The sequence below is a fragment of the Streptopelia decaocto genome (genome assembly GCF_964273445.1).
Source record: "Streptopelia decaocto genome assembly, chromosome: 13".
Lineage (NCBI taxonomy): Eukaryota > Metazoa > Chordata > Aves > Columbiformes > Columbidae > Streptopelia > Streptopelia decaocto.
Genome location: NC_138668.1, coordinates 1,988,535 through 2,016,457, shown reverse-complemented (window position 1 = coordinate 2,016,457; position 27,923 = coordinate 1,988,535). Strand labels below are relative to the sequence as shown.

Here is a 27,923-nt window from a genome sequence, read left to right as displayed (position 1 = left end):
CCATATATAATCCTACCTGTAATTCCAACTTGGGCCAACGCACCCGTCTGCCTCCAACCTACTGCCTCAGCTGTCTCCTCCTCCAGCTGTCTCCTACACAAAATCCCAAGGAAATCCCTCCACTGAAGATCAATTCAAGCTCCAAAACGCTGACCATAGACCAGGGCAAGTTCTGAAACCAGAAAATGCTTTATTGGAAAGGTACAAAAAAACCAGTCACTGCAGCTAAATTTACAGCAATAAATTACGTTGTGGCTGTCAAGAGAAAGTAATGGACACATACACAGGGCTATTCGCCTTACAAACAGGAATCCACATTGCTTGGTATATCAATAATTTATTTTATAATAAAAAAGCAGCACAAAAATAAATATTGAAATGAAATTACTGAGTAACCACAGAGGATAGAATGAGCTGGTGATAAAAAACAACTTAAAACAGAAGACTTCTATCATTAAAAAAATGAAAGCAAGTATCCACCATCTACGGAAACACCCCAGCAGACTGAAATACAGACGAAGGAAAACAAATCCACATTACAAAAGTTTTTCGGTTTTGTTTTGTTTCTTTTTTTTTTTTCTTTTTTTTCCTTTTTTTTCTTTTTTTTAAATAAAAACAATCATGACAATGAATTTAAATGATTCGAGAGAGAAAAAAACAAAACAAAACAAAAAAAAAAACAACAAACAAAACCAAACAAAAAGTAAAATGCCACCTTCTTGTCCTCCCCGGGTCTGAGCCACCCCACGGCCTGACCGCCCCGTGGCGTCGCGCCCGCCTGTCCCCTCCGGGGCTGCGCTGTCACCCGGGTCTCCAAGCTCGCTCTGTGCGGTCTGTACGGTTGGGCAAGAGCGGAGAGCTGACTCGCTCCTAAGGGACGCGGAGATGCCCAGAGCGCCCAGCACGGCGCACGCAAGGCGACGAGGACAGCCCTGTCCCCCCCGCTCCCCGCTTGGTTCCTCTCCTGCCTCCCGCCCAGGTCACGCTGCGCATGGGGAGCAATAACAAAGAAACGAAGCACAACACAAAACCACCCCAGGCCCGGCGGAGGGGATCCCAGCGCTCAAACCCACAGCCCCCCGCTCCTCGGCAGGGTGGGGGACACATTAAAGAAGGGCAGAGAAGGGACCGCGGCATCCAAGAGCCACGCGAGGGGCAGGGCTGGGGCAGCTCCCGCCCCACGGGTCGGGCTGGCGAGTGCGGGACGGAAAACAAAACAAAATAATAATATAAGAAAATAAAACAACCAAACAGCAACAAACCGAACTCCAGAGGAATGCAATGCACCAACCCCAAGCTGCAGGGTCCTCCAGGGTGGAGGAGCTGGGCCCCCAATGCGGACAACAGCTTTTCGGGTCATTCCTCCCTCCACGTTACCTTGCGATTCTGATCCCTCTGTGGAAGTTTAGCCAGGACATTTCATTCCCCTCCAGGTCACCACCCAGGGAGCCCTGGACTGGCAATTTCTTTTAATAAAGATTTACAGTATCAAACTTGGAACAAAAAAAAATTATTATTATTATTATTTTTGTTGCTTTTTTTACGAAAAATCTGTACGATAAAATGTATATAATTATATATTTATATATATATATTTCTCTCTCTTTAAATATTTCCATGTGGTCCTTATGGATATCCAATATGGATTACCTACCATGGCTATGGTATCAACAGCTTTAACAACACCCAGGCCTCTTGTTCTTTATCGAGTGACCAGAGATTTAAGTGCCTAGCGGCACTGAACTAGCAATCACTTGGACAAGCCTTTGGCACCCTTCCAAGAACTGGAAAAAAACCCCAAAAAATAAGAGAAATACTTGGCCACAAGGGAAGTGCCACGTAAAGATATGTTTCTCAACTCATTCCAACAGCAAGAAGACCTCACGGAACAAAGTTCGACCTCCGTCCCCCTCAGTGCGACTGGTCTGATCTCCCCGGCCGGGGGGGTCAAGGGCAGCCAAGGGTGTTCCTATCTAGCCAGGAATGTTACGGAGCTCTGGAGCTGTTTTAAAGACTGGAAGCATTTGGGCATTTTCAAGTCAACTGGCCTTTTTTTCATCAAGGTTTTCATCTCAAGCCCCAACAGTGCCAGGAGGCTCCATTTCGCCTGTTTTCGGAGGCACCTGTAAGGTCTGGGAAAAGTTTCCAATGTTTGTGAGCTGGAGAACATGAGAGGACCAGGAAATGACAGTAACATCTTTCTCTTCCTCAGCTTCTGCTGTGGGAGTCGATAACTGGTACTGATAGACAGGACATCAATCTGCCCGCTCGGAGACGGGGAGGGAGCGGAGGAGAAATGAGGTAACGCCAAGTGTCACCCACACTCTACGTGTTGGAAAAATCACTTGAAGGAAAGTCCCTGCTCCCCTCCCCGGCGCGTGGAGCCGGCGGGGGAACGAGCCACCGGGAAGCCTGGCAGCGACACCCTTTCTGGCTCACTAAGGTCACGGATGTCGAGGACTGAACGAGAACCAAGGCTGAGGTTTCTCTTTTCATTAACCTATTTCTCAAAGGACCCTCCTGGGAAATCCAGAGACTCCAATGACAAGGTGAAAAAAAAAAAAAAAAGAATAGAATTAAAAAAGCAAGCTAACAACTTCTTCCAATGACAAGTAGGGCTTCACTACATTTCTACAAACTTACTGCCATTCAAGGCAAGACAAAGCCTCAAACAACAAATTATACTGGGTGTCGGATGCCAATTCACTGTCCCCTTTGCAACAACTGTGGCACTTGATTATGCTTTTTCAGTTCAAAACGCTCACGAGTTCTCCGTGATCTTTGCTTTCTGTTCTGGAGCCCAAATCCTCTAAGCTCTGCTCCTCATCTCAAACCTCAGCAACCTCATCTCACCTGTGTGAGAACAGGCATCGTCCATCCCACAAGTCTCTGACCTGCCCTGCGAAACTCACAGTCCCTTTTCCTTCCTACTTCAAAAAGAAAAACAAACGAACAACAACAAAACACACAAACACCAACATAGCTATTTTTTTCTTTTTTCTTTTTTTTTCTTTTTTCTTTTTTTTTTTTTTTTGTTTTTTTACAGTGACCTGGAAACATTCATCTTTTCATCATCTCTCCTTTTGGCTTCCCACTTCCTGCCCATTGCCGAGCCAGAATCCTTCTCCCAAACCATTGCTCAGAGCCACACGAACGACTTCTCCATCCCAACCCTTCCACCCCCTACACACACCGATCTCCCGTCCTGCCTTCCGCGCGCCTCTGGGGATAATTCACCCATCCCCGAGAGAAAGCGTCAAGTTTCAGGGTCACGTTCACACAGGCTGAACACCGAGGGCTGTCCACTGTGCTCTTTGGATCCCAACTCCAGCGCCTGATGTGCTACAGAGAGGAACAGACTCTTCCAGCTCCTGTCCCACCTCCCCACAGCCCTTCCCTGGTCCAAGACTGGTGAGCCCAGCGCTCCGGCTGGGATGTCCATCGCTACGCTACCAATGCTTTTGTCAAGGAGGAGGTTCTGCAACTTCTCTCCTCCCGTCTGAACGCTATTTGCCCTCTAGTTACGCTTCAGTGCTTTAAAAACATCTTCCCGAAATGCTCTGCACAAAGCCCCTTCTCATAGTGCTGATCCCAGCAGAACTGGCCACCTTCTCGCCGACAGTTCTGCCTCCACCTGCTCGCACTTGCAGCATTTTTCCTCCTCGTCTCCCCTTCTCCTCCCCACCACACGGCTCTTCACAGCATTTACTGTGCCTCCTTCCCTTAAGCTTCAGTGAATCCAGAAAAAAAAACAACAAAAACCAAAAAAAAAAAAGTCACCATTTCAAGATCGCGGATCATTTGGAAGAAATAAACTGCATAAATATACCCAATTCACAGGCACACCTTAGGGAAGGAGCTATCGGGAAACTTGGGCTTGGAATAAAGGAAGCTGCGATGTAGTTTATAGGCCACACAGGTAATGGGGCATATTAAAATATGTAAAATATATATTTTTCCATATTTTAACAGCATAGATTGAAAACAAAAGGTTACTCCTAACGGGTGTGGTCAGACCCAAGCATTAGTCTCCAACGTCCTCCCGCTCCCATCCATTCATAGCAGGATGAAATCTAATCCAAGGAGCCTATAGCCCTGCCCTTGTAACACCAGATGGAAGAGGGGAAGGTGGGGGAGACCCTTCTTACGGGGAGTAGGACGCCACTAAAGGAAACTCTTTTTTCCCCATACATTCATCTCACACGATGATTTCTACGGTCCATGTGTTCCTGGCTCTTGAGCATCATTCACAAAGACTCCGAAGGCTCCTCAGGTATCTTCTCCCAGCTGGAAAGCTGCCCCACGGCCGAGAGGGGTTTGGGGAGGCAGGGGAAGGAGGAAGCAGATCTTGCAATTGTGCTGCGTACAGAGCTCAAATCCTGGACACGAGAGCTCGGTGGAGCCACTGAGTCCAGACAGAAGCAGCCAGTTCAGTTCTCTTTGTAGGTTTGGTGGGTTTGTTTGTTTGTTTGTTTTTTTTCCTTCTCTTTTCTTAATTTTTTTGCACTTTTGGAAGAGAATCGTTAAAATGCCAATTCTTGCCGTGACCAAGGACTCCGGAACAATGCATAAGAGCCTTCTCCCCTCCCCTCTGAAAGGCTGCTAGTTCCCCCCCCACCGAGGGCACTAGGACGCTGCTGAAAACGGCACAGAACTGGATGAGATTTCGGCTGATTTCACGATGGTGATGACACTGGTGGTGGCAACTTTGGTCGGGGTAATAGGCCCTCGCGCCACAGTACGAGCAAAGGTCTGGAGTGCTTCGTACTTGGAGCGCAAGGCGTCCAGCTCTAGCTTCATGCTGCTGTTTTCTCTGGCCAGCTTCTCCACCTCTTGCTGCAGCTCGACCCGCTGTCTCTCCAGCTCCTCTTTCTGAGTCACACGCTTGATGCGGCAGCTGGCAGCGTAGCCCCGGTTCTTCAGCGTGCGCCTCCGCTGCTTCAGACGGATGACCTCCTCTTTGGTGAGACCCCTCAGGTGCTGGTTCAGCTCCCGTACGGACATTGACACGAGTTCATCATCACTCAGCACTGGGGCATTCTCTCCTGACTCCTCCTTTACCTGTAAATACCAACAGCACAGGGGTAGCAGCAGCCCGGCGTGGACGGGATGCTCTGGACAGCAAAGAGACCGGCCACCCCTCAGCAGTGTGACACCCCTACCTGGAACACACCCCCAAAGCACTGTAGAGGGCACGTGCTCCACTGAGACATCTGGGTTGAACACAGCAGAGACCCAAGCGCTGCTGTCATCTGGGTTTGGGTCACCCTCTTGAGTCAGAGAAAGCACTGAGCCTTACACACCCAGCATGATTTTTTTTAAGGAGATACATGTGAAGCAGACTGAAGCCCTTTGTGTTCCTTTGTCAGGACCCAGAATTCAAACTGAATGCTAACGATGACACTTTTTCCCGGGATTATGCTGGGAAACCAGTGCAGTACCTCAAAAGCAGAATAGCCACTTGTACACAGGGTTTAATTCAGCATTTTGTGGCTTTTTGTTGAAGACTGTTCATTCAAGTACTGAACAAAACCAGAACTGCTTGGCTAAAGGACCACAGTCTGATTTGGTTTTCCTGGAGCACAGGCCAGGCTCTGAAATTACATGAGAGACACCAAGGCCTTTTTCTCCAGCAGGTTTGCTGCCACAACCATTTTTCAGAACCTTTGAGACATCATCCTTTTGTCTCTTCAGAGACTGCAGGACGCCTGGAATGAAGAGCCAAGACACTGAAAAGAAATTGCAACAACACCTGCACAGACTGCCATCAATATGGTGTGTCTGAGGTATTTTTCATGGATATGAAAGACACCAGCTGGACGTGTCCTTTTCCCCAGTGCCTCCCAGTCCTAAGGGCCTGGGAGCACTGGTTTCAGGATGCTGCCAAGACCTGCTATAGTAAAAAGTCTCTTGGATAGTAACCAGGATGCACTAGCCTTCACACCATCCTCGAGACTTTACCCTTCTCTCTGCGTATTGTCGGTTTTGTTCTACCCTAACTTTATATGTCGATAGTGGGAAGTTGTATGGACATCCTCTTGTGAGTCTAAGGATGAAGAAGGACAGTCATGTATGGCTCTGTGACAGCCTCCCCGCCACCCAGCACCGCCCGCTTCCCTACCTTTAACGCCTTGTTCGGTTTGGGATTAGTCGTCATAACCTGAGCACAGTCTTCCGGACAAAACCGCTCAGAAATTGCAACTGGAAAAAGAAAACAAGATTTTCAGGTTATAGTCACCTCAGAGACGAAGGCACCCAACACACCGTCCAAACCCCCAACTCAGCCACCATTAAAAGAAACAGCCACACAATTGTTTAAAACCCACCTCTGAATCCATCCCAGTGTTTACCCCATACAGTGAAAAGAAATTTGCATTGACGAGTGCATGACTTTCTAATGCTAAAGACTTCGAATTTTGCTGTTAACTACAGCAAGATGCAGCAGGGAAAACAGGGCAGGGATGGGGGAAGGACAGCAGCTCTCGTTTGCCAACACCATCCTCTGCCTTGCGACGTGCAGCCCTTCCCAAGGGGAGCCCAGGACCTCGCTCACCACCCTCCGCAGGAATCCCAGACGCTCCAAATGGCCTACGAGGGACTGAATTAAGAGTTACCTCCGCTCATAAAAGGCGCTGGAAAGCCACAAGACAACAACTCCCTTCGTTCTTATTTTGATTATTATTAACCCGGCTCAAAATTGAATCAGCAACCCAGAAAGGAGCTGCCTGGTTTGTAACCTGCTTTCAGCGCCATCCCCACCCAGAGGAGACGCCACCAGAAAAGCCAAACAACAGAAACAAAAGCCCCCCTGACAACAAAGCAAGGCAGGAGTTCGCTTCTCCCAACCCACCAAGACTGTTGCTTCCCGAGAGGGATCCTCTCGGCCCCAGGCTGCGAGAGCTGACCTGCCCGATGCTTCCAGTGACGTGGAAGCGTGTCCACGCTGACACAGACCATCCCCTGCTGAGACGCTGCCCTTCACTCTCACCTTACCCAGCGACTGCACCTCTAACATCAACGCCTCGCAGAGAATCCACCTGCCCGCGCCTCCACGCAAGCCCTTGGCCCCGCGGTGACGGCAGCACGCGGGTCCGTCGGGTACCTACCGCCAGAGAGGCGACCGCAGCCGTGCCACCATCACAGCCTCTGCCTATCGCTCCCCAGCGGGGAGGGTGCGAGGCGCTGGTCCCCCCCGAACGCAGGGCGGCTTCGAGGGCTGCGCACCCCGGCACCGCAGAGCCCGTCTGGCGGGAGTCCTCTCTCTTCCCCCGCCTCTCCAGCCCAGCCCAAACCCTCCCCATTTCCACGTCTGCATCGTGTCACACATCCTAATCATTCATGAAAAATCCAGCCAAAGCATCCCAAGCATGATTCCCTTCTGATAGTTGCCATGGTGACCTTGGGAAAGTAGCCAACCCGGAGACAGTCGCCATGGAAACAGAGAAGCCCAAAAGCAATAATGACTTCAGGTCATGTCTGTGCAAAGACATCACGAGGTCGTCGGAGAGTAAACAAACTCATTCATATCTGCAAACAGGGGGAGGCGGGATTTGGGGGGGACACAAAGGTGGGGTGCGGGGCCAGCGGGAGCCATGCGGGTGAAGGTGCCGGCTCAGCCCGCGCTGCTGTCACTTGAATTTTATCAGTCAAGACACCTCATCGTCACACGACTTACGTAAAAAAACAAGATGAAGAGCACGGAGGAATAAAAGAAAAAAACAATCCCGTAAGTGCAAAGCCGTGAGATACTATCCTAGATATATTAGGGAGTACATTTAGGTGCCTCCTCTATTTTTAAGCTCCAGACAGCACAGCTCTCCATGTCTGGAGGAGGGACAAGGACAGTCGCACAGCACACAAGCCAAGATGCTCCGTGATGAATGGACCACTTACAGCAACTGGTGCGTGCTGCATTTTCTAGAGCATCCCCGAGTCCTTCCCTCCTCTCCTCCAGCGCCAAACCCCACCCTGGGCACAAATCCAGCAGCCCCTGCCTCCTCATCACCAGGGCTGGACGTGGGGAAAGGCAGCGAGTCCCAGTCCCCAGCAGCCACCTCGGAGGGACGGGGACGCTCCTGACCTCTGGCTGATGCCACCCTGCGTGTTTTGCACGAGCGCTGGCTGCGGGCAGGATCTCCTGCGAGCGCAGGCGTCTCCCTTTCGCCGTCCATCGCTTCCCCTCCGCCGCCCACCCCTACCTCCAGGCCGGAGGCGCAGGCGGAGGTGTTAGCACAGAGGAGGAAGGAAAAAGCTCCTCGTCCTGGCGAGTTCGGGAGAGCAGAGAGGCTGCCAGTGCATAAAGGAAAGGGCCGGCAGCCCCCTCCCTGCAGACGCAGAGCGCGTCGGGCCGCGCAGGCAGTTGGTGCCATAGTTATGCAGTGAGTCACCAGCTGTTTACAGAGTTTGAGAGCTCACATTCCCACAGCATCAGAAACTCTTCCTTCCCTCGGCATCCCCCTCCCTCCCCGGCCGCCCCCATCCCTACAAGGAAAGGGGCGCGCTGCCGTCCCGCTGGCGCGCTCCGCGCTGCTAAAAGCGGAAAAGGAAAGTCAAAAAGGAGGGGGAGGCCGACGACAGACCCGTCACACCCACCGATTACACAAAAAGCCTTTTGATCCTCACCCAGCCCGGCTTCAAAGCGCTTTCTACGCCAGCCGATGGAAAAACTGAACAGGGCCGCTCGGCTGCACACAGATGGAAAGAAATGTAAGATATCATGGAAAAGCAGAGGTGAGGTTGTCTCTGGTGGGGGTCAGCGTGTGGGCTTATCTGCCACCCCCAGCAATGCTCCAGCTCCACCTGACCAAACCCCTTCTGGTCACCTGTTGCTCCGTGTCGTCAGAGGAACATCTGACCCCGCACACTCCTGGGGGAAGGCACAGACACCCCTGTGCTCGATGCAGGGTCTCGTGCCGCACTCGTCCCGCCCCGCACGCAGCAGCACCCCGGATGGGCCGGCACCCCTCTGAGACGGGCTGAGACCCGTCCTGTCGAGGGTGCTGAAACACTGGCCCAGGTTGCCCAGAGAGGTGGTGGATGCCCCATCCCTGGAGACATCCCAGGCCAGGCTGGACCGGGCCCTGAGCAACCCGAAGATGTCCCTGCTCGCGGCAGAGGGTTTGATTAGATGAGCTTTGAAAGTCCCTTCCAACCCAAACCATTTTATGATTCTGTTGCACCAGGGACAACGTGCCAGAGCTGCTGCTGGCACAGAGATGAGCAAGGAGATCCGGGGCACTGTCAGGAATCGTGATGCGGGACCCCCTTCAAACAGGGGTGGGAGATGGGGGTCTGCCCTGACCCTAAGGGCAGGATTTGGTAGCGCAAGCAGAAGCAAACAGGCTTCAGTGATGCAGTCAGACACGAGTGCCAGGGCGCGTCTTATCTCCGCACCAGGTGAACCCTCAGGTGTGGTCCAGGCTGCGCTTGAAACCAACACAACACTCGCAACCCTCACCAACAGTCCTCCGGGCCCCGACCGCATCTCCCCGCTTGCAAAATACTTCTCGTCAGGACTATCTGGGACTGCTCAGCTACCAAAAAAACCAACTAATATCAGCACAGCATCTCCCGTGGTTAGAAGGCAAAACCCCGCAACACAAATCATAAACCATCCTGCAAACGTGCCATACCCAGCAGCATCCCCTAAACATGCTGCAGAGGGGTCTTCTGGGACCCTGCCTGCGATTTGATTACTAGAACCCTTTTAGTCTTTACCCTATTCCTGCCCTTCTTTTCTTAATTGTATTTGCTGCATCACAGCTAAAATTAGGAGCTCAGCTTTTTGGAACAAGGACCGCATTACATCTCTGTTCTCTAAGCTGTACAACACACTTCGAACGCTGCATAAATAAAGCGGCGAGTAGTAATACACCAACTGTAAGGGGCAAAGGCTTTTCCAGCGCAGCTCCATGCTTGTATTTAAAGCAAGTGTTTTGACTGTGGGTTGCATAAAGAGCCCTTGTAATTCTGCAATGAAGTTACCCATTGAGAGCCTTGCCAACACCATCTCCCTCTCTCAGACCACTCCTATGCCCCTTGCAACATCCTCCCAAAAACCTGGAGGTCTCCAGCTGACATCCCAAGCCTGATGGTCTCAGCTTGGACCATCTAGAGATCCCCAGCTCCTTTACTTTGAAAGGGGAAGCGGGCAGAAAGCCTGACTCAGGCAGAGGTAGGACAGAGCTTTCCACGCAAGGCTTGCAATTAAGAAAGAAAAACATGCCAGAATGAGATTTCAGACTTTCCACGCTACAGGGCTTTCAAAGCGCATTACGCATTAAGGAATTACTATAAAGTCACTGCCGACACCCGACAACTGCGGACGAACTCGAATTTTAGAACTCTTTCTACACTGAAAGACAACCCAGGCCAGAACATGAGTGCCTGGCAGCCAGCCCTGCTGGTGTTTAGCTTTCATCCTCAGACACGTACAGCAAGCTGAAAACATGCAACCCTCACCTTCAGCCAGGCCAGCGACGACTTCCAGAGGGCAGAAAAACAGAGTAAGGTTCAAGCAGCGATGGGGATCTCTGCCATCGCGTCTCAATCCAGCACTGGCAGTTACACAGGGAATACTCTACTCATTCCCAAACGCAGCGATATAAATCCCAGGCAGTCGTTTTAGTAAAGTTCCCCAAATTTCTCATTCATCCAAAAGTTATTCCCAGCTCCAGAGCGCTAGCCAAACAGATGTGCATACCAAGGATAACGTCAGAGCTGACAGGTGAAGGCAACTACAGATGCTTAAATCTTCATCACCGTGCCTGTGCCGCTCGGAGGAACGGCGCGGGTTCCCGGCACATTGCAGCGTGGTAGGCAGAGCGCCCTCCCTCTCCCCATCATTCAGAAAGCCCTTCTCCTGCTCTGACAATCTTCACACATCCTGCGAGGCAGACTGACGCTTGTCACTCATTTGTAAGGAGAACAGGGAGGGACAGGCTGATGGTGTGAATCAGAGAGCAGAAGCATATGCGAGGCAATATATTTGACATGAAGAGAGAGAAGACACAAGGAGGGGGTGAGTCACTGTTTACTGTTCTAGAGGAGCTCCACACAGCCCTCGCCCAGCTGGCCAGTTTTCCATTTCCCTTATGGATCGGAACCAGCATCCAGCAGCAAAGAGGAGACTCAGGAACCTTCAGAGAGCATCTGAGAGCTGCCAGGACACAGCTCTCTGAGGCGCTCTCTGGGGAAGCCTGGACATGGATCAGACAGTCTTCAGTGGTTTGGTAAACAACCTAGTCAGATGCTGCAGAGAGCCTGTGGTTTGGGAGAGGAGGATACGCAGCACCAGGAGGGTACGCTTGCGTGTCACCTCAGAAACTTCATGGAGTAGGTGGCTGGAAGGGAAAGGTATGTGGCAGACGGCCCCGGCGCTGACCAGCACACAGCGCTTTTTCCATCAGGCACTCAGAAGTGCAGTGACGGAGCTACACCAGAATTACACCTCAGCATCACTAGCCCAGAGATGCAGCTCCTACAGAGAGCCAGGCTGAGCCACAGCGTAGCAAATAACTTGCTCAGATGGACCTTGGGGCAGAGCTGGGATTCCCAACTTGACTGCTCCCGACCCCACATGCCAGCCAACGCATCGGGCATCTTCACCGACTGCTAATAATGGAACATATTGGCATCGCTATTCAGGGTCCTTAAATATTGCAAGGCACTGAGATTCGCTACACAACCTGCCCCTCACTCAGGAGCTCAGCAGCAGGGCAATCGCTCTCGTTCCTGCCTTTTCCCCCCACCAAGTCCGTGTGTGGACGGTCACAGAGCTCCGCGCTGCCTGCGCTTGCTTCATGTCCAGAGACTCTGTGCCCGAGTTTGGAGACAGCCCGAAACAACAGCTCACACAGAAGTGGAAACTGCCTGCTCATCTCTACAGGGTGCTGAGCCTGAAACTTCCTGATAATTGAAAGTGCGAGCACCACTCAAGTATTTCACAGCTGGATGTTTACAAAGATGATCAGCGAGTGAGCTTATCCCACAAATCCCGACTGCTGCGGGGGCCAGTGCTCCCAGCTGTCCTTTCTTTGCTTCCCAAACATCTCACACAGCTAGAGATTTTCAATACCAACTTCTGCGGCGCATTCCATGCCATTAATCATCTTCCAACGTTGATGGAAATCAGAGTGTATCGAGCCGATCTGTATTTTTCCCTTTCAGGAGGCACACAGCGGTACTGAACTCCTTTGCTGCAACAGATTGCCAAGACGGGCGACGGCACAGAAATGAGATAAAATATGACAAGTCACGCTGTCCTTGACAGGCGAGCAAAGGGAAAAGAGCTAACAAATTTCTGATTCAGAAACACTTGCCAAGCAGGGTACAAACCTGGCGCAATATAGCCTGGAACATCTAATAGCTCAGGTGCAAAGCCCTGACAAGCTCAGAGCTGCTGAAGCAAGCGGGGTGTCCTGACAGAGAATCACTGCGCGCCCCAACCTTGCGGGAATCGCCCCGTCGCCCTGGATCGCCGGACCGGCACCTCGGCCGAGAAGGAGCAGAGTTAGCGGCGGCGCCGCGCAGCCCTGCGCGCTGCCATTGGGCGGCCGCGGCGTCCGTCAGCCCGAGGAAGTGACTGCACGAGGACGGCTTCTCCGCAGGCAGCACCGCGGACACACGGAAGGAGAGTGGGAACGCGGAGGAACGCGCACCCGTTTCACCAGTGGGCAAAAATAAATAAGAACCACAAGGTAATCTCACTCGCTGCTAAACCCCGACGGCACTGCGGTGCGACGCGCCGGGCTGGGGCGCGGGGCTGAGCGCGGCCACCGACAGGGATTATTAAGTCTGAAAGTGTAAGAAAAAGGCGTGCGGCTTTCCGGGGAAACACTTTCCTCCCTCTGCCTCCGCAGTCCCAGCTCAGCTTTAGGACTATGCTGGTGACGGAGGGGGCAGCCAAGTGAAAGTGAAAATGGAGGCCTTTCCCTTTTCTGTAACAACTTTGCCCGAAGTGGGGCTCGTTCCTAATTTGAGACCTCATGGCCTGCTTTTGGCAGAATCTGTAAAGTAAATCCTCTGCGGAGCAGCCCACGAGGGAGGGGAGCGGGCGCTCAGCCTGAGGAAGAAGAGGAGGAAAGTCTTTCTCAAACAGACCCGGCCACACTGGGAGAGTTTGGAGATCTCAGTTCCCCTCGCTCGTGGCCTGGATGTTCCCCCGCTGCCTTCGCCGGGCGCTCAGACGAGGCTTCCCCCACCCACCCCATTTCTGACTAAATCCCCAAACTGCCCCGCGCCCACCAGTCACACGGTAGCACCCGCTCCCAGAATGTCCCCGTCGCCTTTCCTCCCACCAGCATGTCCCCAGGCTGCCCCACAACACCCCACTTTCAGGGCTTACCCCATACACACACCCCTCCCGCCAGCTCCGGGACCAGCCCGAACGCACCACGTACCTCTCCCTCTTTCGACCCAAAAAAAGAAGCCGTGCTCCAGAGAGATAACCCCCCGTTCAGCCCTTAACCCCCCCGCCTCCACAGCCCATCCGCCGGGGAGCGAGGAGCCCAGCCGGCGTTTGCCACCGGTGGCTGCTCCCGCCCGATAAGGCGGGGCGGGGAGCGGCTCAGCGCGGCCGCCACCGCACCGGGGCCACCGCACCGGGGCCACCGCACCGGGGCCACCGCACCGGGGCCACCGCACCGGCTCCCTCCGTACTACAAAAGCTGCTATTTTTAGACAGCGGAGCGCGCGGCGTCACAACAGGTTTCCTCACATGTATTTTAAGAACCATTGAGAGGCAGGCAGCGCGCTCAACCCCGGGGCGGGGGGGGGAATAAAAATAATAACAAGGAGAGGAACGCACCGCCCAGGCGCGGACCCGCCGTCCCTTCCCGAGGGGTCCCTAAGCCCCGTGTCCCCACGGGTGCGGGGGGAGCCCCGTCGGGCCCGTCCCGTGGCGGCTGAGCGCCGCTGGCCCCGCGCGGGGTGCGGAGCGGTGGGGAAGGTGTGACCGCGGGTCCCGCCGAGCCCCCGCCCCGCCGCGGCTCCCAAGGTGCTCGGAGGCGGCCGGGCCGAGGTGCCGCTCGGCAGCGCGACCCCGCTCCCCCCGCCCCGCGCCCCTCACCGCCGCGCCCCACGTGTGCGCCCGGCCCGGTGCGAGGGGCGGCGGCACCACGTGCCCGGCGCGGTGGTGACTCAGCACTTTTACCTCCGCCGCCCCGCCCGCCCGCGCCCTACCGGACCCCACCGGACCGAGCCAGAGCAGACCGACCCGCGCCCCCCCCCGCCTCCCTCCCCAAATCGGCGGCAGCGCGCGGCCGCACGCCCCCCTCCACCCCCCCCTCCCCAGCTCCACCCCCCCGCCCCGCCGCGCCCGGGCGGCTCCTCACCTGCGTGCCGGCGGGAACGCGCGCCCGGGGCGGGGGCGGCGGCGGGGGGCGGCGGGGGGGGCGGCAGGGGCGGCGGCGGGGGCGCTGCGCGGCTCCCTCCCTCCCTGCCAGCGAGTCCCGCGGACAACAACAAGCGCGGGGCGGCCCCCTCCCCCCCGCCGCGCCGCCGACCAACCAGCGCCCCCGCCGCTTCCGGCATGGCGCGTCACGGCCGCGCGTCACCCGGCCCGGCCCCGCCCCGGCGGCGACGCGTCACCTCCCCCGGCCACGCCCGCGCGGTTCATTCATGGGGAAGGGCGCGGGGAAGGGGGCGGGGCGTGCATGGCGCCGTCACGGAGGCGCCTCCCGCCCCGGTGCGGGGTGTGCGGCGCCCAGCACCGGCCCCGGGAGGCCGTGGTCTCCCCGGGCCCTTGGGGGCCCCTCTCCGAAAGCTCCCGTTTAGCCCGGAGTGGCCCCGGTGGAGCGGGGCGCGGTGTGGTCGTGGGGTTTTGTACCTTCACGTGAGTGGGTTTGCAGGGGGCCGGGGCAGGCGGCGGTGGGGGAGCGTGTCCTGGACACCGGGAGGCTCTCGGGGGTGCTCAGAGGCTGTTTTGGTTCTCGGGCTCCACGAGGCGGCCGCTGGCAGGGTTTGCGCTCCTCCACCGGGCACCGGACCAGCTTTGCCCTGGCATCGCCGGGTCCCAGAGCCCACCCGGGTCCCAGACTTCCCCCCCCCGACAATGCTGCAGGGCCAAATCCTGCCCCGGGGCCAGATCTTGTGCCCAACGCTCACTCTTTGCTTGTGCAATTGTGAGACATGCTAACACAACACCTGACCCCAATGGGGTGAGAGACGTTACAGACCTTGGGAGCACCCAACAGTGATGAAAATGCATCCAAAAATGTAATAACACAGGTGGCTGACCCAACCCAATGGCCTCCATTAAAACTGGGCTCTCTTTGATTTTTTTTGTGTTCATAACTATATTAGAAAGTCTGTGTCAGCCCTGTGCAATTCATGCTTTCCAGCCTTGGGCCCAAATATCCTAATTGGAGCAGACCTAGGGGCCATAGTTGAGGCTTTAAGTAAGATCCCGTCTTTCGCTGCTCCCTTTGCACAATGTGAGTTGCAAAACATGGTGACCTGCCCACCTGCCACAGCCCCACAGGTCTGTGCAGCCAGAGTGAGCCCTGGCTGAAGTGAAGCTCAGGGACACGCACCTCCCTGTTGTTAAGAAACCCCTGTTCTTTTTTGGAACTGAGCTAATGAGGTTGCTTACACCTCCCAGGCACTGGCACAAAGCTGCCGCCCAGTGTGACTGCAACAGCGTTGGCCTCCACCTCTCCCGGATTTGCAGACTCTGGTTGAAAACCTGCCCTCAGCATGGGGATGGGGGGAGCTCGGGGCTGGAAAGTTGATTTCAACCATCCCTGTGGTCCCCACTGATGCCTCTGAGGTGTGTCTGCAGGTCTCCTTTACATCCATGGTGGGTTCTGGTGGCTCAGAGATCCAAGACAAGCAGGGAGAGGGATGTGGAGTTGGGAGCCTTTTGGCCACTTTTGTCCCCAGCATGGCCACTTGCCCCTGTGCGCTGTCCGGTTGGTAATAATCGGGAGTGGTCAGAGCCATCCTGCATCATCCAAGGCCGAGACATCCCTAAGGGCAGGAGGGATGGGCTGACTGTGTCCCGGCTAAGGGTCTCATCCTCTATGGTGACAGCTCTGTGGGGCTCACAAGAATTGAGGTATTTTCCCTCGACTTTGCAACAACATGGATTTGACAGGTCACATATGGCATGGAGAAAGAAGGTGGCTGTGTTACCCAAAATACTGTTTCTGGGTGAATTGTTCTGTTCACAACAGCTCTTAACTTTTTGTTTTCATTCCCTGGGGAAAGCTACTCTGCTCCAAAGGTCTGTTGTCCTTTGCTGCTGACCTTTAGACCGCAGTGGCCTTTGATAGTAAACAACAAGCAGCTCTCCAGTCCCCCAAGAGAGGGAAAGCCTGGGCAGGGAGTGTGCAATTATATACACTCATCAAACAGATTAAAAGGAGCGCATGGGAGAGAGGACCTCTGGTGAAAGCCTGGATGAAAAAAGAGCTTTGCTTTGGGAAGTGTGGGGTTTTGTGGCTCTAGCCCACCCACTATGTGCTCAAAACACACCCAGCATCACAATTTCCTGAAGCCACAATGCAGGATTCAGCACAGGCACGTCTTTGACGCTGCTTTGGGTAAAGTGCTCTCGCCCTAGAAGATGATGAGTTTTGAGACCCTGTGTGCATTCAGGCTGGGGAAAACCTAAAAAATTGCTAATCTCCCATATTCTCCACCCTGGGCCTTTCGAACAGCATTAAGTGTAGATACATTTATTTAAAAAACACACACACACAAAGCAAACAAACAAACAAATAAACCCAAAGCACACAGACCAAAGGAGTAAGTGGTGAGCCGTGCGGGGAGGCGCTGCTACTAGAGAGCAGCGGTAGGAGCCGCGCGTCTTGTGGGGTTTTTACGGTGCAGCAGGCAGAGCCGCAGCGGCTGGTAGCGCTGCCTGCCGCCTGCCCGCCCGCTGCCCGCCTGCCCCCTGCCTGCCCGCAGCCACAATGTCAAGAGGAGACACGTGAATGTAAGCCCATGGCACGGCCGGAGCGGGGCCCAGGCCGGCCGGGCAGAGGGACCCCGGGCTGGGGACCTCCCGGCTGCAGGCGCTGGCGGTGTCCCCCTCCCGCAAATGCCACCGCTGCAGGGTGGCCCCGCGGGGTGGCCTGGCATGAGCAGGGGTGCATGGGCTGCTGGCATGCCGAGAGGTCGCATACCGGGTGCGACGGTGCCCGCCGGCCGCGGCGGGTGGGTGCTGCCGCCCCCGGAGCGCCCCATGCGTGGGGGAGCGACTGGCGGTTGCATAAGGCGGAGGAGCTGCGTGGGGCAGGCACTGGGGTGGCTCTGGAGCCAGGCCCTGGCAGGTTGAGCTATTTTAGTGCTGCAGCTGGGGGAAGGCTGCCGGGGAATAAAATCTGCTTTTCGGGGCGAGCCGTTTTGCTGAGCCTTTGCAGTTTGCAGGGCGGAGGAGAGCAGGGTCTGAGTGCCTGTGGTTTGCGAGGGAGAGAAGAAAGTTGTGTCTCTTGTTCAAGGTGCTGGGATCTCCTAAGCGTGGGAGTCTCCTTTACTTACAGTCTGGGAGATGTTTGCCTGAGATGTTGCTAAAATCAGATTTTATTAGTGGGAGGCAAAAACTGACAGCAGATCCTCTGCCGTCCCTGGGGCTAAAACCTCTGACTCAGGGATTTGTGTGCTGGCGGAGGATGCTCAGAGCAGAAGATGCTCTGCACCTTGGAGCCGTGGTTCCCAGTGCCACGGCTCTGCTCTGACGGGCAGAGGGAGCTCGGTTTTCCTTGCAGCTTCCAGAAACGCTGCAGCCCATACGTTCAGACTCAGGAAAAACTCCTTGAGGGGCTGCTCTGCCACCCCCCAAGAGCAGATGGGGTTCAGGCAGATGGTGCTTTGTCTCGGGGCTGCCACAGAGTTGTGTGGCAGCATCGCCCCGCACTCCGACAGGGTCAGGACCACCCAACGATGGCAAAGCCATGCTTTGCTGCGTTTGCTGCCTGCATCTCAGCCAGGGGTGCAGGGTGCCGAGGCAGGCAGAGGCAGGTAGGCTCTGCCTGAACTGCGGGCATTGGGAGTGGGGAAGCTGGACTCAAGGCTTGGGCAAGCTCTCCCCCTCCAACTAGGACAGCGATCATCCCCCTGTACTCGGCACTGGTGAGGCCCCACCTTGAATACTGTGTTTGGTTTTGGGCCCCTCACTACAAGAAAGACATTGAGGTGCTGGAAAGAGTTCGGAGGAGGGTGATGAAGCAGGTGAAGAGTCTGGAGCACAAGTCTCATGAGGAGCAGCTGAGGGACCTGGGGGAGTTTAGCCTGAAGGAAAGGAGGTAGAGGGGAGACCTTATCACTCTCTGCAACTACCTGAAAGGAGCTTGGAGGGGTTGGTCTCTTCTCCCAAGTAGCAAGTGATAGGATGAGAGGAAACAGCTTCAAGTTGTGCCAGGGGAGGTTTAGTTGATATCAGGAAAAATTTATTCCCGGGGAGGGCTGTCAGGCATTGAACAGGCTGCCCAGGGCAGTGGTGGAGTCACCATCCCAGTTTAAAAGATGTGGAGATGAGGTTCTTAGGGACATGGTTTGGTGCTAGAGTTAGGTTAACGGCTGGACTTGATGATCTTGAGGGTCTCTTCCAACCAAAATGATTCTATGACTGCCTCACACCTGCCTCCATCTCCCCCTCGCTCCAGCACCAGGACGATGAAGTCGTACCAGAAGCTGACCACGGCGGTGCCGCAGCCAGCGTCGTGCCAGCTGGAGGAGGAAGGGTCCGCCCCAGCGCCCCCCGGCCGCGGGAAGCTGGCCCCGTGCTGGGTGGGCAGCGGGCTGCTGCTGGCCGCCGTGCTGCTGAGCGCCGTCACCGTCTGGGTGCTGCGGCAAGTATCGAGGGGCTGGCCTGGACCTGCGCTGCCCCCCGAATGTCTGCTGGTACCCGAAAGCCACCGCTTTGACTGCTACCCAGAGCAGCATGTGGTGGTGACCCAGGAGCTCTGTGAAAGTCGGGGATGCTGCTTCATCGAGAGCCCCCCACCCGCGGGGGGCAAGCGGGGGGTGCCCTGGTGCTTCTACCCCCCTGATTTCCCCAGTTACACCCTGGAGAGCCTCAACCAGACGGCGCTGGGCATGGTGGGGCTGCTGGTGCGGAGGGAGAAGGCCTATTACCCACGGGACATCAAAATGCTGAGGCTGGACGTGGAGTTTGAGACAGACACGCGGCTCCACGTCAAGGTGAGCTCCCCACTGGTGGCCTCCCGAAGCTCATGACTGTGTTCCTGCACCCTCCATCCCATAGGTGACCATCCTCTGCTCAGACCAAGTCTGGAAGCTCCTGTGCTCCAGGCATGGCTGAATGTGGCCTCAATGAGCATCTCCAACCCTTTGGCCTCTTGCTTTGCTGGTCTTTTTAGCACGTTTTCTCCCTTTTGCAGATAACAGATGCAGCCAGCCCACGGTACGAGGTTCCCCTTGAGGTTCCCCGGGCGATGAAGAGAGCAGAAAACCCCATCTACAGCCTGGACTTCTCCCGGGACCCCTTTGGGCTGCTGCTGCGGCGCAGGGCGACAGGGACGGTGCTGTAAGAACTCATCTCCTCCGCATCCCTAGGCAGGCTCCACACTCTTCCCAGAGCTTTTTCCTTAGGGAAAAGCACACTGCAGGATCTCCAGCTGATAATTACTTTTTGTCTTCATCCTTCCAGCAGTGCTCCCTTGGGGATGTGACAGCACGTCGCTTCCTGGCCCCATGGGCTGGCCATGTGCGTGTTGTGGCCATGGCGGGGCTGGGTGGGATCAGCACCTCTCCAAAAACCTCCTGATGCCCCAATTCCTTGACAGGTTCTACAGCAGCCAAACATTGTCACCAATAAGGGACCTGGTGGCCTGGGGAAAGGGCCACTGAAGGGTTGTGGATTACCCTGTTTCACCTCACTTTTGGGTTTCCCCAGCTGTCCAAGTTATAGGGACACCCATGGCTCCAGGCTTTTTGTGGAAAAGGACTGCAGGTGGCTTTGCTGCCCTGCTCTTAGCCACCTCCATGGCTTTGCCTATACTAAGCTGTTGGTGAGCACCAGTGGCTGCTTGCTGTATGACCAGATGGTTTGATATCCCATCCTTTCCTCCTCCTTCCCATTCGCTCATACCTGTGGTCTGTACTTTACTTAGGAGCTTCTTATCAGTGACACCAGGTTGAGAAACCCCACTGCCACAATGCCTGGGTGGTTAATAATAACCTGGGTGGAAACTTCTGGTGTCAAAGGCACGGCTGCGCCGTGCTGGGTCAGGCTGGTTCAGGCTTGGGCTGTGCCTTGCGTCCGCCCAGACCCAAATTTGCCACCTGGGCCAAGGTGTTTGGGCTGGATGCGAGGTGGGACATGCTGCCGTACTGGCCCTTGGGATGCTTCGAGAGGGAAGGGGTTAGCTGTTGGTAGGAAAATGGATCCAGATGGATCCCAGCATGCTCTCTTGACGCAGTCTCTCCCTTGATGTCGCACTGGCAGGCTCAACACCACCGTGGCCCCCTTGATCTTCGCTGACCAGTTTCTCCAAATAGCCACGTCGCTCCCATCCAGGTTCCTGTACGGGCTGGGCGAGCACCGTGGCAGCCTCCTGCACAGCCTGGACTGGAACACCCTCACCCTGTGGGCACGCGACGTCCCCCCCACGGTACCATCTCCCCCATCCCCGCAGGGGTGCAGGGGGCGAGGATGGGGGTGCAGCTCTCCCGTGCATCAGACAAGCCCTGGGAAAACATGGCAGGAGGGTGGGCAGCAGCGCTGGGAGAGGCCGGGGTTGGTCGAGGCCGATGAGCAGATATGTGCCAGGGAGGATTTCAGAGCAATTACAAAACGCTCTTGGCACTCCGAGGGCCTCGGGTGTTTTCCGCTCCACCCTGCTGCTCATGCAACAGGTTGTGGCGAGGCAGGAGGTTTCCCCCTTGCCCAGCTCAAAGCAGACCCCGAGCTGTGAGGAAGAAGCAGCCTCCATGGCCTTCAGCACAGCTCCAAAATGGTCCTCATCCCTCGCCTTGTCCTCCACGGAGGGACACAGATGCCTGATTAGGTGGTGGCAGCAGATGAAACACAGGAACATTTATTTGCTTGCAGTGAAACAGGACTGTCGCTTTGCCTGGGAGCTGCTCTCTCACCCGGCACCTTCTCTTTGCAGGAATCGTTCAACCTCTACGGCGCTCACCCCTTCTACCTGCTGATGGAGGAGGGTGGAGATGCTCACGGCGTTTTCCTCCTCAACAGCAATGCGATGGGTAGGTGTCCCAGGGGACCCTGGTGGGCTCGTCCCTGGATGATGACCCAGCAGATGGGGACAGATGGGAGCTGCTGGAGCATCCGGTTCAGGAACTTGGGGCCAGAGGAAGCCATAAAAGGGAAAGATGTGGTTTGATGGCTCCGTTATTGAGCATAGCCATCTGTTTCCTGGCTACGGTGAGGCTCTTTAGCAACTGCTGAGCAGTTTAACCACACGCCCAGCTGCCGAGTTGCCTTTGGAAAAGCAAGTCCCTCACATGCAGGTCCGTGCCTGTTCTCCCTCCACCCGAAACGGCGTTGCCCCCAGGCCTGGCAGCGTGGCACGGCGGGGGTGCAGCCGGGGGTGCCGACTGCTGCCCGCGCTCTGCCCAGCTGTGCTCCGCCAGCTGTGCCCGTGGGATCCTCCCGTGTGTGCCAGCTGATGACACAACAGCTCCCGCGGGCCCCTTGTCATGTTGGGGACAGTACCAGTGACCACCTGTCCCTGTTTGCAGCCAGCTGGGACGATGCTGTGCAGTTGTAGCTCCAGCTGCTCTCAGCTTTATGCATTGATGCTCCTGAGGAGGAGCTCATGGGAGAGCATGGGGGAGATGCAACCTCCTGAGCTGAGGGTTGGGGGCTTGTTGGTGTGAAAAGCCCTACACAAGAAAGCCCTTCCTACCCCACGCTTACTTGTACAAGTAGTTCTTGATTCACTTTGGAGGGGATTTTTTTGTGGAGGACACAAAGGAACTCCCTGCATGTATTTGGTCTTTAAGTAGGAGCTGGGAAAACAGCACAGCTTTAGGTTTAAAGAGCACATTTTTAAGACAGTGAGCTTTCTTCCCATGTGAAGCAGAGATATCCCTAGGTGTGATGATTTAAGCGCCCAGATACCCATTTAACATCCGCTGAGTGCAAGGCAGGGATTTCTCTGTTCCCCTGTTGTCAGATGAGTGTTACCTGGATTGCTGCCTGGTCCCTACGGTGGGGATCAGGGTCTGGGGGATGCTCCCTAGTTCTCACCATGTTTTTCTCTCCCTCCCCCTTGCAAAGAGGTGGCCCTGCAGCCCGCTCCAGGCCTGACCTGGAGGACCATCGGGGGGGTGCTGGATTTTTACATCTTCCTGGGGCCTGACCCCAACATGGTCATCCAGCAGTACCAGCAGGTGATAGGTAAGTGCCTGCACCCCAGTATGGCCATCTGTGGGCACCTTCCCCACATGCCCATCCCTGTCTCCACCACCATCCCCAGTCCTCTCAGCTGGGGAGTAGTCAGCAGTCCCCAGCCTTCCCATCCCCAGCCCTTGCAGCACATCAGGGGTCAACAGTCACCTCCTTTCCCCCTTCCCCTCCTGTCCTTTCAAGCTGCTGCTGTCATCTTGGGACACCCCATCCATGCTCCGTCTCTCCCGCTGTAGGTTTCCCGGCCATGCCGCCCCTCTGGGCGCTCGGCTTCCACCTCTGCCGCTGGGGCTACAGATCCAGCAACGAGACCTGGCAGACCGTGAGAGCCATGAGGAACTACCAGATCCCCCAGGTAACACCGCAGAGCCGTGGAGGGGGGGTCCGGGCTCTGTCCCCCATCCCTGAGCCTCTGTCCTGCAGGATGCGCAGTGGAATGACATCGATTACATGGACGGGTACCGGGACTTCACCTTCGATCCCCAGAACTTTGCCTCTCTCCCGTCACTGGTGGAAGACCTCCACAAACACGGGCAGCGCTACGTTATGATCTTGGTACTCCCCATCCTTTCCCCTGTGTTGTCGTTACTTCAGAGCTGGGATGCAAAGCAGAGGTGTAAGGGATGCTAGCTGCCCTGGCTGAGCATCCCTGGCCTGGGAGGTTTTTATCTGAGGTTGGTCCCCAGTGCTGGATGGGCAGCTGTAAACTGCCACTGGAAGTCCTCCTAACGCAGGAACTGTGGAGCACAAGCCAGGTTCTCATGCTGTGCTCCTGCCTGCTGCAGGAGTTCAAGGATGTCCCTGTCCCCTGTGGGCAAGAGAACTGGGGAACTGTGGGTCAGGCTGTCCAACTTGTGGGTGCTGGGCTCGGGTGCCCCCACATCCCCACGGGTGCTGGGATCTTGTGACCCGGCTGTGATCTCCCTTCTTCCCTCTGCAAGGAAAGGGGATGCAGGTTCTGCTTGCTGGGGGCAGTGGGGACTGGGGGCCCTCCTGGGGAGGGAAAGGTTGGGGGCCCTCCCTGTTGAACTCCCTGTTGTAACCCAAGCCTATCTGTGACCTGATGTTTCTTGCATAAGCACAAGATTTCCTGTATTTGTCCCCCTCCTCCCCAAAACACCCAGACAGGTCCCAGGGACTTGCAGAAGTGGCATTTTAGAAAACATGCCTGGGAGTGTTGAAGCAAGTTTCTGTTCCCCATGGGGGAACCAGCCGCCGTGTGTGGCTCTGGCTGACTCCATCTGGGTTGTCATCTTCCCTGAATCACACCGGCCCGGCAGGGTGAAGGGGCCATGGTCAGCCGGGAAAGGCACTAACTAACCCTCTGCTCCATCTCCAGGATCCTGGAATCAGCAGAACCAGCCCTAACGGCTCCTACTGGCCTTTTGATGAAGCCTTGAGACGGGGCTTGTTCCTCAACACCACCAAAGGGCAGCCACTCATCGGGCAGGTGAGGAGCTCCGGGGGGAAATCTCAGCTGCATGGGGTTGTGCAATAGCAGGGTTGAGATTTCATCCCTCGGGGTGGAGGGAAAGCCAAGCGGCCGAGGAGCCTCTCCAGGATGGTTGCCAGAGCCTGGCTCAGCCCCAGCCTCGCGTGTCACCTCCCGGCTGCTCTGCCGGCCCCACAACCAGCCCCTGAGGCACCCGTGGAAGTCATATGAGTTTAGCGGAGTCGGCGGTGCTGCCCGAGGACGGTCATCTGATTTCTCTGCCTTCCCGTTTCTGGAGCAAGGGGAGGTTTGTCCATGATGGGCACACTCCTCCAGGTCTGCTCTGCAGCAGTTGCCTCCCAGTTTGTCCCCCATTTGCTCCCACCGTCTCTCCCTTGGCATCTACAAGGAGGGGGCTTTTAATATAGCCTGAAAACATGGGGGAAAATGAATTGGCCAACATTTCTGGAATGAGGCAAAGTGCAGAGAAATCACAGCTCTTCCCTGGCGTGCCCTGGACTGGGTGGTGGTGGTGGTCGTGCAGGCGGAGGCAGAGCAGCTGCTTCACCGGCCGCGGGGGGTCCCGAGCATCCTGAGGCTCCCGTGTACCGGGAAGGCTGGAGGGATGCTGTGCGTGCAGCATCCGGGACTCAAAGCAGTCAGCCTGGGTTTATCTTCTGTCTTATTGCCCATTTCACCCCCAGGTCCTTTGGCACACTCAGCCCTGTGCACCCTGCTCTTCCTGGTAGCCCCCCACCAACCTCCCGTGCCCAACCCATGGTTTTGTGGTGTCCCCACAGGTCTGGCCTGGCTTGACAGCCTTCGCAGACTTCTCCAACCCAGACACACACCAGTGGTGGCTGGAGAACCTGCAGCGCTTCCATGCCCACGTGCCTTTCGATGGCCTCTGGATCGTAAGTCCCTCCTTGTCCCCTGGGTCACTCCTGCCAGCAGCTTGGCTTGTACCCAGTATGTGTGTCCTGGCAGGACTGTCTGTCCCTCAAATGCAGCTTTTCCAGGCTTATCTGCTAATCCCCAAAACCTCCCCTTTGAAAACGCTCCATGATTTTCTTTGCTTAGGACATGAATGAGCCATCCAACTTCATGGATGGGTCTGAAGAAGGCTGCCCGCCAGGAGAGCTTGACAGTCCCCCATACACCCCAGGTGAGGAGGGAGATGTGCCGGGAGGTACCACGTGCTTTGAGATTACTGACAGCCAAATGTTGTGGGAGAAAACAATATGTAAGAGCCATCGTGTCTCTGTTTTATACCCTGAATATCTCCATCCCTACTTGTGTGTGCCGGTATCCATGCCCAAGCCTCGCACACTGGTCAGGGCCATGTCAGGGTGTAGAATGGGACCACCTGCCTGAGCTTTCAGCGCTGGGTTGGCAGTGATGGCTGGGTCTGGTGCGGGAGGGCTGGCTCGGAGCCAGCAAATGTGGGGGTTCATGCCCCCTGCACCCCGCCAGCACCCCGTGCCAACGCGCCGCTCCCTCCTGGCAGCCGTGCTGGGCGATTCCCTCTCTGCAAAGACGGTGTGTGCCTCGGCCAAGCAGAAAGCCTCGGTGCACTACAACCTCCACAACCTCTATGGGCTGATGGAAGCCAAAGCCACAGCGAGGTACCCAAGCATCCCGCTTCCTGCCAGCCTAGGGGTGAGACAGGACAAAATCCTGCTGCTCGGGGCTGTGTTGGAAAAGGATTTGAGTGCCAGACCTGAAGAGAAGGTGCTCTGGCTGGTCACAGCCTGCAGGATGGGAATAACCGAGGGAGGAGGGGAGCCAGCGCTGCTCCGGGAGCAATGGGTGGATGAGGCCGGTCCTGGTGCTGAACCTTTGTATCTCCTGGGCCAACCCTCTGGCAATGCCGGGCTGCGGTGGGGCCAGACCTCCCCCTCCACTGCTGGGGGATAACACAAACTCCTGGTGGGCTGCTCGCACCTCCTGCCCCCAGCTCTCCCCGTTGCCTTCCAGCGCACTGATCCAGATCCGGGGGAAGCGCCCGCTCGTCATCTCCCGCTCCACCTTCCCCAGCCAGGGCCGGTACTCGGGGCACTGGCTGGGCGACAACCGGAGCCAGTGGAAGGACATGTATTACTCCATCCCAGGTGGGGGGCACGGGCTGCATGCAGATCCCCCCGCTGCCAGCACCCTCAGCTCCGTCGAGCTTTCTGCTTGTTTGGAGACATCTCCAAAACTTGCTGCACCCTGCTGACTGTCCCTGCCCTCAGGGCTGCTGAGCTTCAGCCTCTTCGGCATCCCGCTGGTGGGCGCGGACATCTGCGGCTTCTCAGGCAGCACCTCGGAGGAGCTGTGCACCCGCTGGATGCAGCTCGGCGCCTTCTACCCCTTCGCCCGTAACCACAACACCCAGAACGAGAAGGTCGAGGGCAGCAAGCCTGGTGGGAGGCATCCCAGGGATGGAATGTGGGATGTGGGATGTGAGATGGGTGATACAGGATGTGGGACGGGGGATGCGGGGGCTCAGGAGCAGTGGGAATGCCCAGCAGGGATGGGGATGGGGTGGCCACCGACTCCCCTTGTCTACCTCAGGCCCAGGACCCGACGGTGTTCAGCCCTGCAGCAAGGACGGCCATGAAGGACGTGCTGCTGATCCGCTACTCCCTCCTGCCCTTCCTCTACACCCTGTTTCACCGTGCCCACCTGCAAGGGGACACTGTGGCCCGGCCTTTGTTCTTTGAGTAAGAGCATCCCTGCCAGGAGCTGGGGAGATGCCTTGGCTGGATCACAGAGAAGCAGCTGATCCGAGTGGTGTCTCCGTCCCACCACAGGTTCCCCCGGGATGTGGCCACCTTGGGGCTGGACAGGCAGTTTCTGTGGGGCAGGAGCCTGCTGGTGACACCGGTGCTGGAGCCCGAGGTGGACTCGGTCACAGGCTACCTCCCTCGAGGCGTGTGGTACGACTTCTACACGGTGAGGAGCTCGACCGTCTTGTGGATGTGGATGGGAAGACATGGCTGAGTCCAGCGACCCCCCATGGGTGCCCAAGCCCCCCGCCATGCCCATAGCCCCCTCACACCCGTGTCTCTCTCACTGCCTGCCCAGGGCTCCTCAGTGAACAGCAGTGGGGAGATGCTGAAGATGTCAGCTCCCCTGGAGCACCTCAACCTGCATGTGCGGGAGGGTGCCATCCTGCCCACACAGGTGAGCACCCACCTCTTACCTCTCCGGGACTTGTCTACAGCTTGTGTGTCCCCACCAGAGCCTCAGCTCCCAAACCCTATCTCGGGTGCTTGCAGCCCTACAGCACCCATCTCTTTGAACCCCAGAAACCAGGGACCACCAGCAAGGCGACTCAGGGGAACCCTCTGCGCCTCATTGTGGCCTTATCCTCGAGTGGCACCGCCTGGGGGGACCTCTTCTGGGATGATGGCGAGAGCCTGGACACCTTTGAGCGAGGCAGCTACTCCTACCTGGTGTTCAACGTCACACAGGTGGGACATGGTGGGGAGGGTAGGGTGGGCGGTCCTGTGACACCCAGCCCCCCCAAGCTCACTCTGTCCCCTCCTGCAGAACATCTTCACCTCCACCGTTCTCCACGCCAGCACCGAGGCCACTGAGGTCACCATTGACACGCTGAGCATCTTTGGGGTGCGGGAACCACCCAGCAAGGTCCTTCTGAATGGGCAGGAGAAGCCCTTTTCCTACCTGGACAACCAGGTATGGGCCCAGCTTGGGATGCCCTGTCCTGGGGGTCTTCCTCTTGGGGGTGTCCATCCCTCCTCCCCAGCCCCTGTTGCAGGGTCCATGGCGGAGGAGGTGGGTGAGGACTCCGGGGTCTCTCTCCCGCCATGTCGGGGTTCGGGGGGAGCAGAGCTCAGCTGAGCTGGGCGGGGGAAAGGATCCCTGTGCTCCCAAGATGTCTGCTGTCCTCATGCAGGTTCTCACCGTGAGCGACCTCGGCCTCAGCCTCAGCCAGGGCTTCTCCCTGCGGTGGCTGTGAGTGGGGGCCGCGGCGTCACCCCCGCCTCGCCCAGACCACCAGGGCAGAAGATGCTCAACACTCCAGCCCTGGGGCCAGGATGCTGCCACGGAGGAGGCGCTGGGGACTGTCACCTGCTGCCGTGGGGGCCCCACTCAGCACGACTTGGGGACAGGGGGGGCGCGGGGCAGGGGTTTGGCTGG

General features: G+C 56.7%; 2 protein-coding genes across 7 annotated transcripts; one reads left to right on the top strand and one right to left on the bottom strand.

Moving 5' to 3' along the window:
- Positions 1–166: 166 nt before the first annotated feature.
- On the bottom strand, positions 167–14,468 carry MAFK (MAF bZIP transcription factor K). Of its 5 annotated transcripts, none has more exons than XM_082064936.1 (3): positions 14,334–14,468; positions 6,122–6,201; positions 167–5,061 (listed from the first exon to the last, which is right to left on the bottom strand). In XM_082064936.1, the coding sequence occupies exons 2-3, from the start codon at positions 6,155–6,157 to the stop codon at positions 4,627–4,629; spliced, it is 471 nt and encodes a 156-aa protein (XP_081921062.1). In that variant the 5' UTR covers positions 6,158–6,201; positions 14,334–14,468; the 3' UTR covers positions 167–4,626. The 5 variants fall into 5 exon arrangements, with proteins under 5 accessions (XP_081921062.1, XP_081921063.1, XP_081921065.1 ...); XM_082064937.1 differs by lacking the exon at positions 14,334–14,468 and adding an exon at positions 13,401–13,449; XM_082064939.1 differs by lacking the exon at positions 14,334–14,468 and adding an exon at positions 12,337–12,470.
- On the top strand, positions 12,571–27,923 carry LOC309445815 (lysosomal alpha-glucosidase-like). Of its 2 annotated transcripts, none has more exons than XM_082064935.1 (20): positions 12,571–12,698; positions 18,609–19,146; positions 19,347–19,492; positions 20,414–20,579; positions 21,081–21,177; positions 22,214–22,333; positions 22,579–22,697; positions 22,766–22,897; positions 23,682–23,792; positions 24,575–24,688; positions 24,855–24,939; positions 25,282–25,399; positions 25,752–25,885; positions 26,009–26,160; positions 26,331–26,479; positions 26,570–26,711; positions 26,844–26,942; positions 27,068–27,232; positions 27,312–27,458; positions 27,679–27,923. In XM_082064935.1, the coding sequence occupies exons 2-20, from the start codon at positions 18,619–18,621 to the stop codon at positions 27,739–27,741; spliced, it is 2,787 nt and encodes a 928-aa protein (XP_081921061.1). In that variant the 5' UTR covers positions 12,571–12,698; positions 18,609–18,618; the 3' UTR covers positions 27,742–27,923. The 2 variants fall into 2 exon arrangements, with proteins under 2 accessions (XP_081921061.1, XP_081921060.1); XM_082064934.1 differs by lacking the exon at positions 12,571–12,698 and adding an exon at positions 16,833–16,939.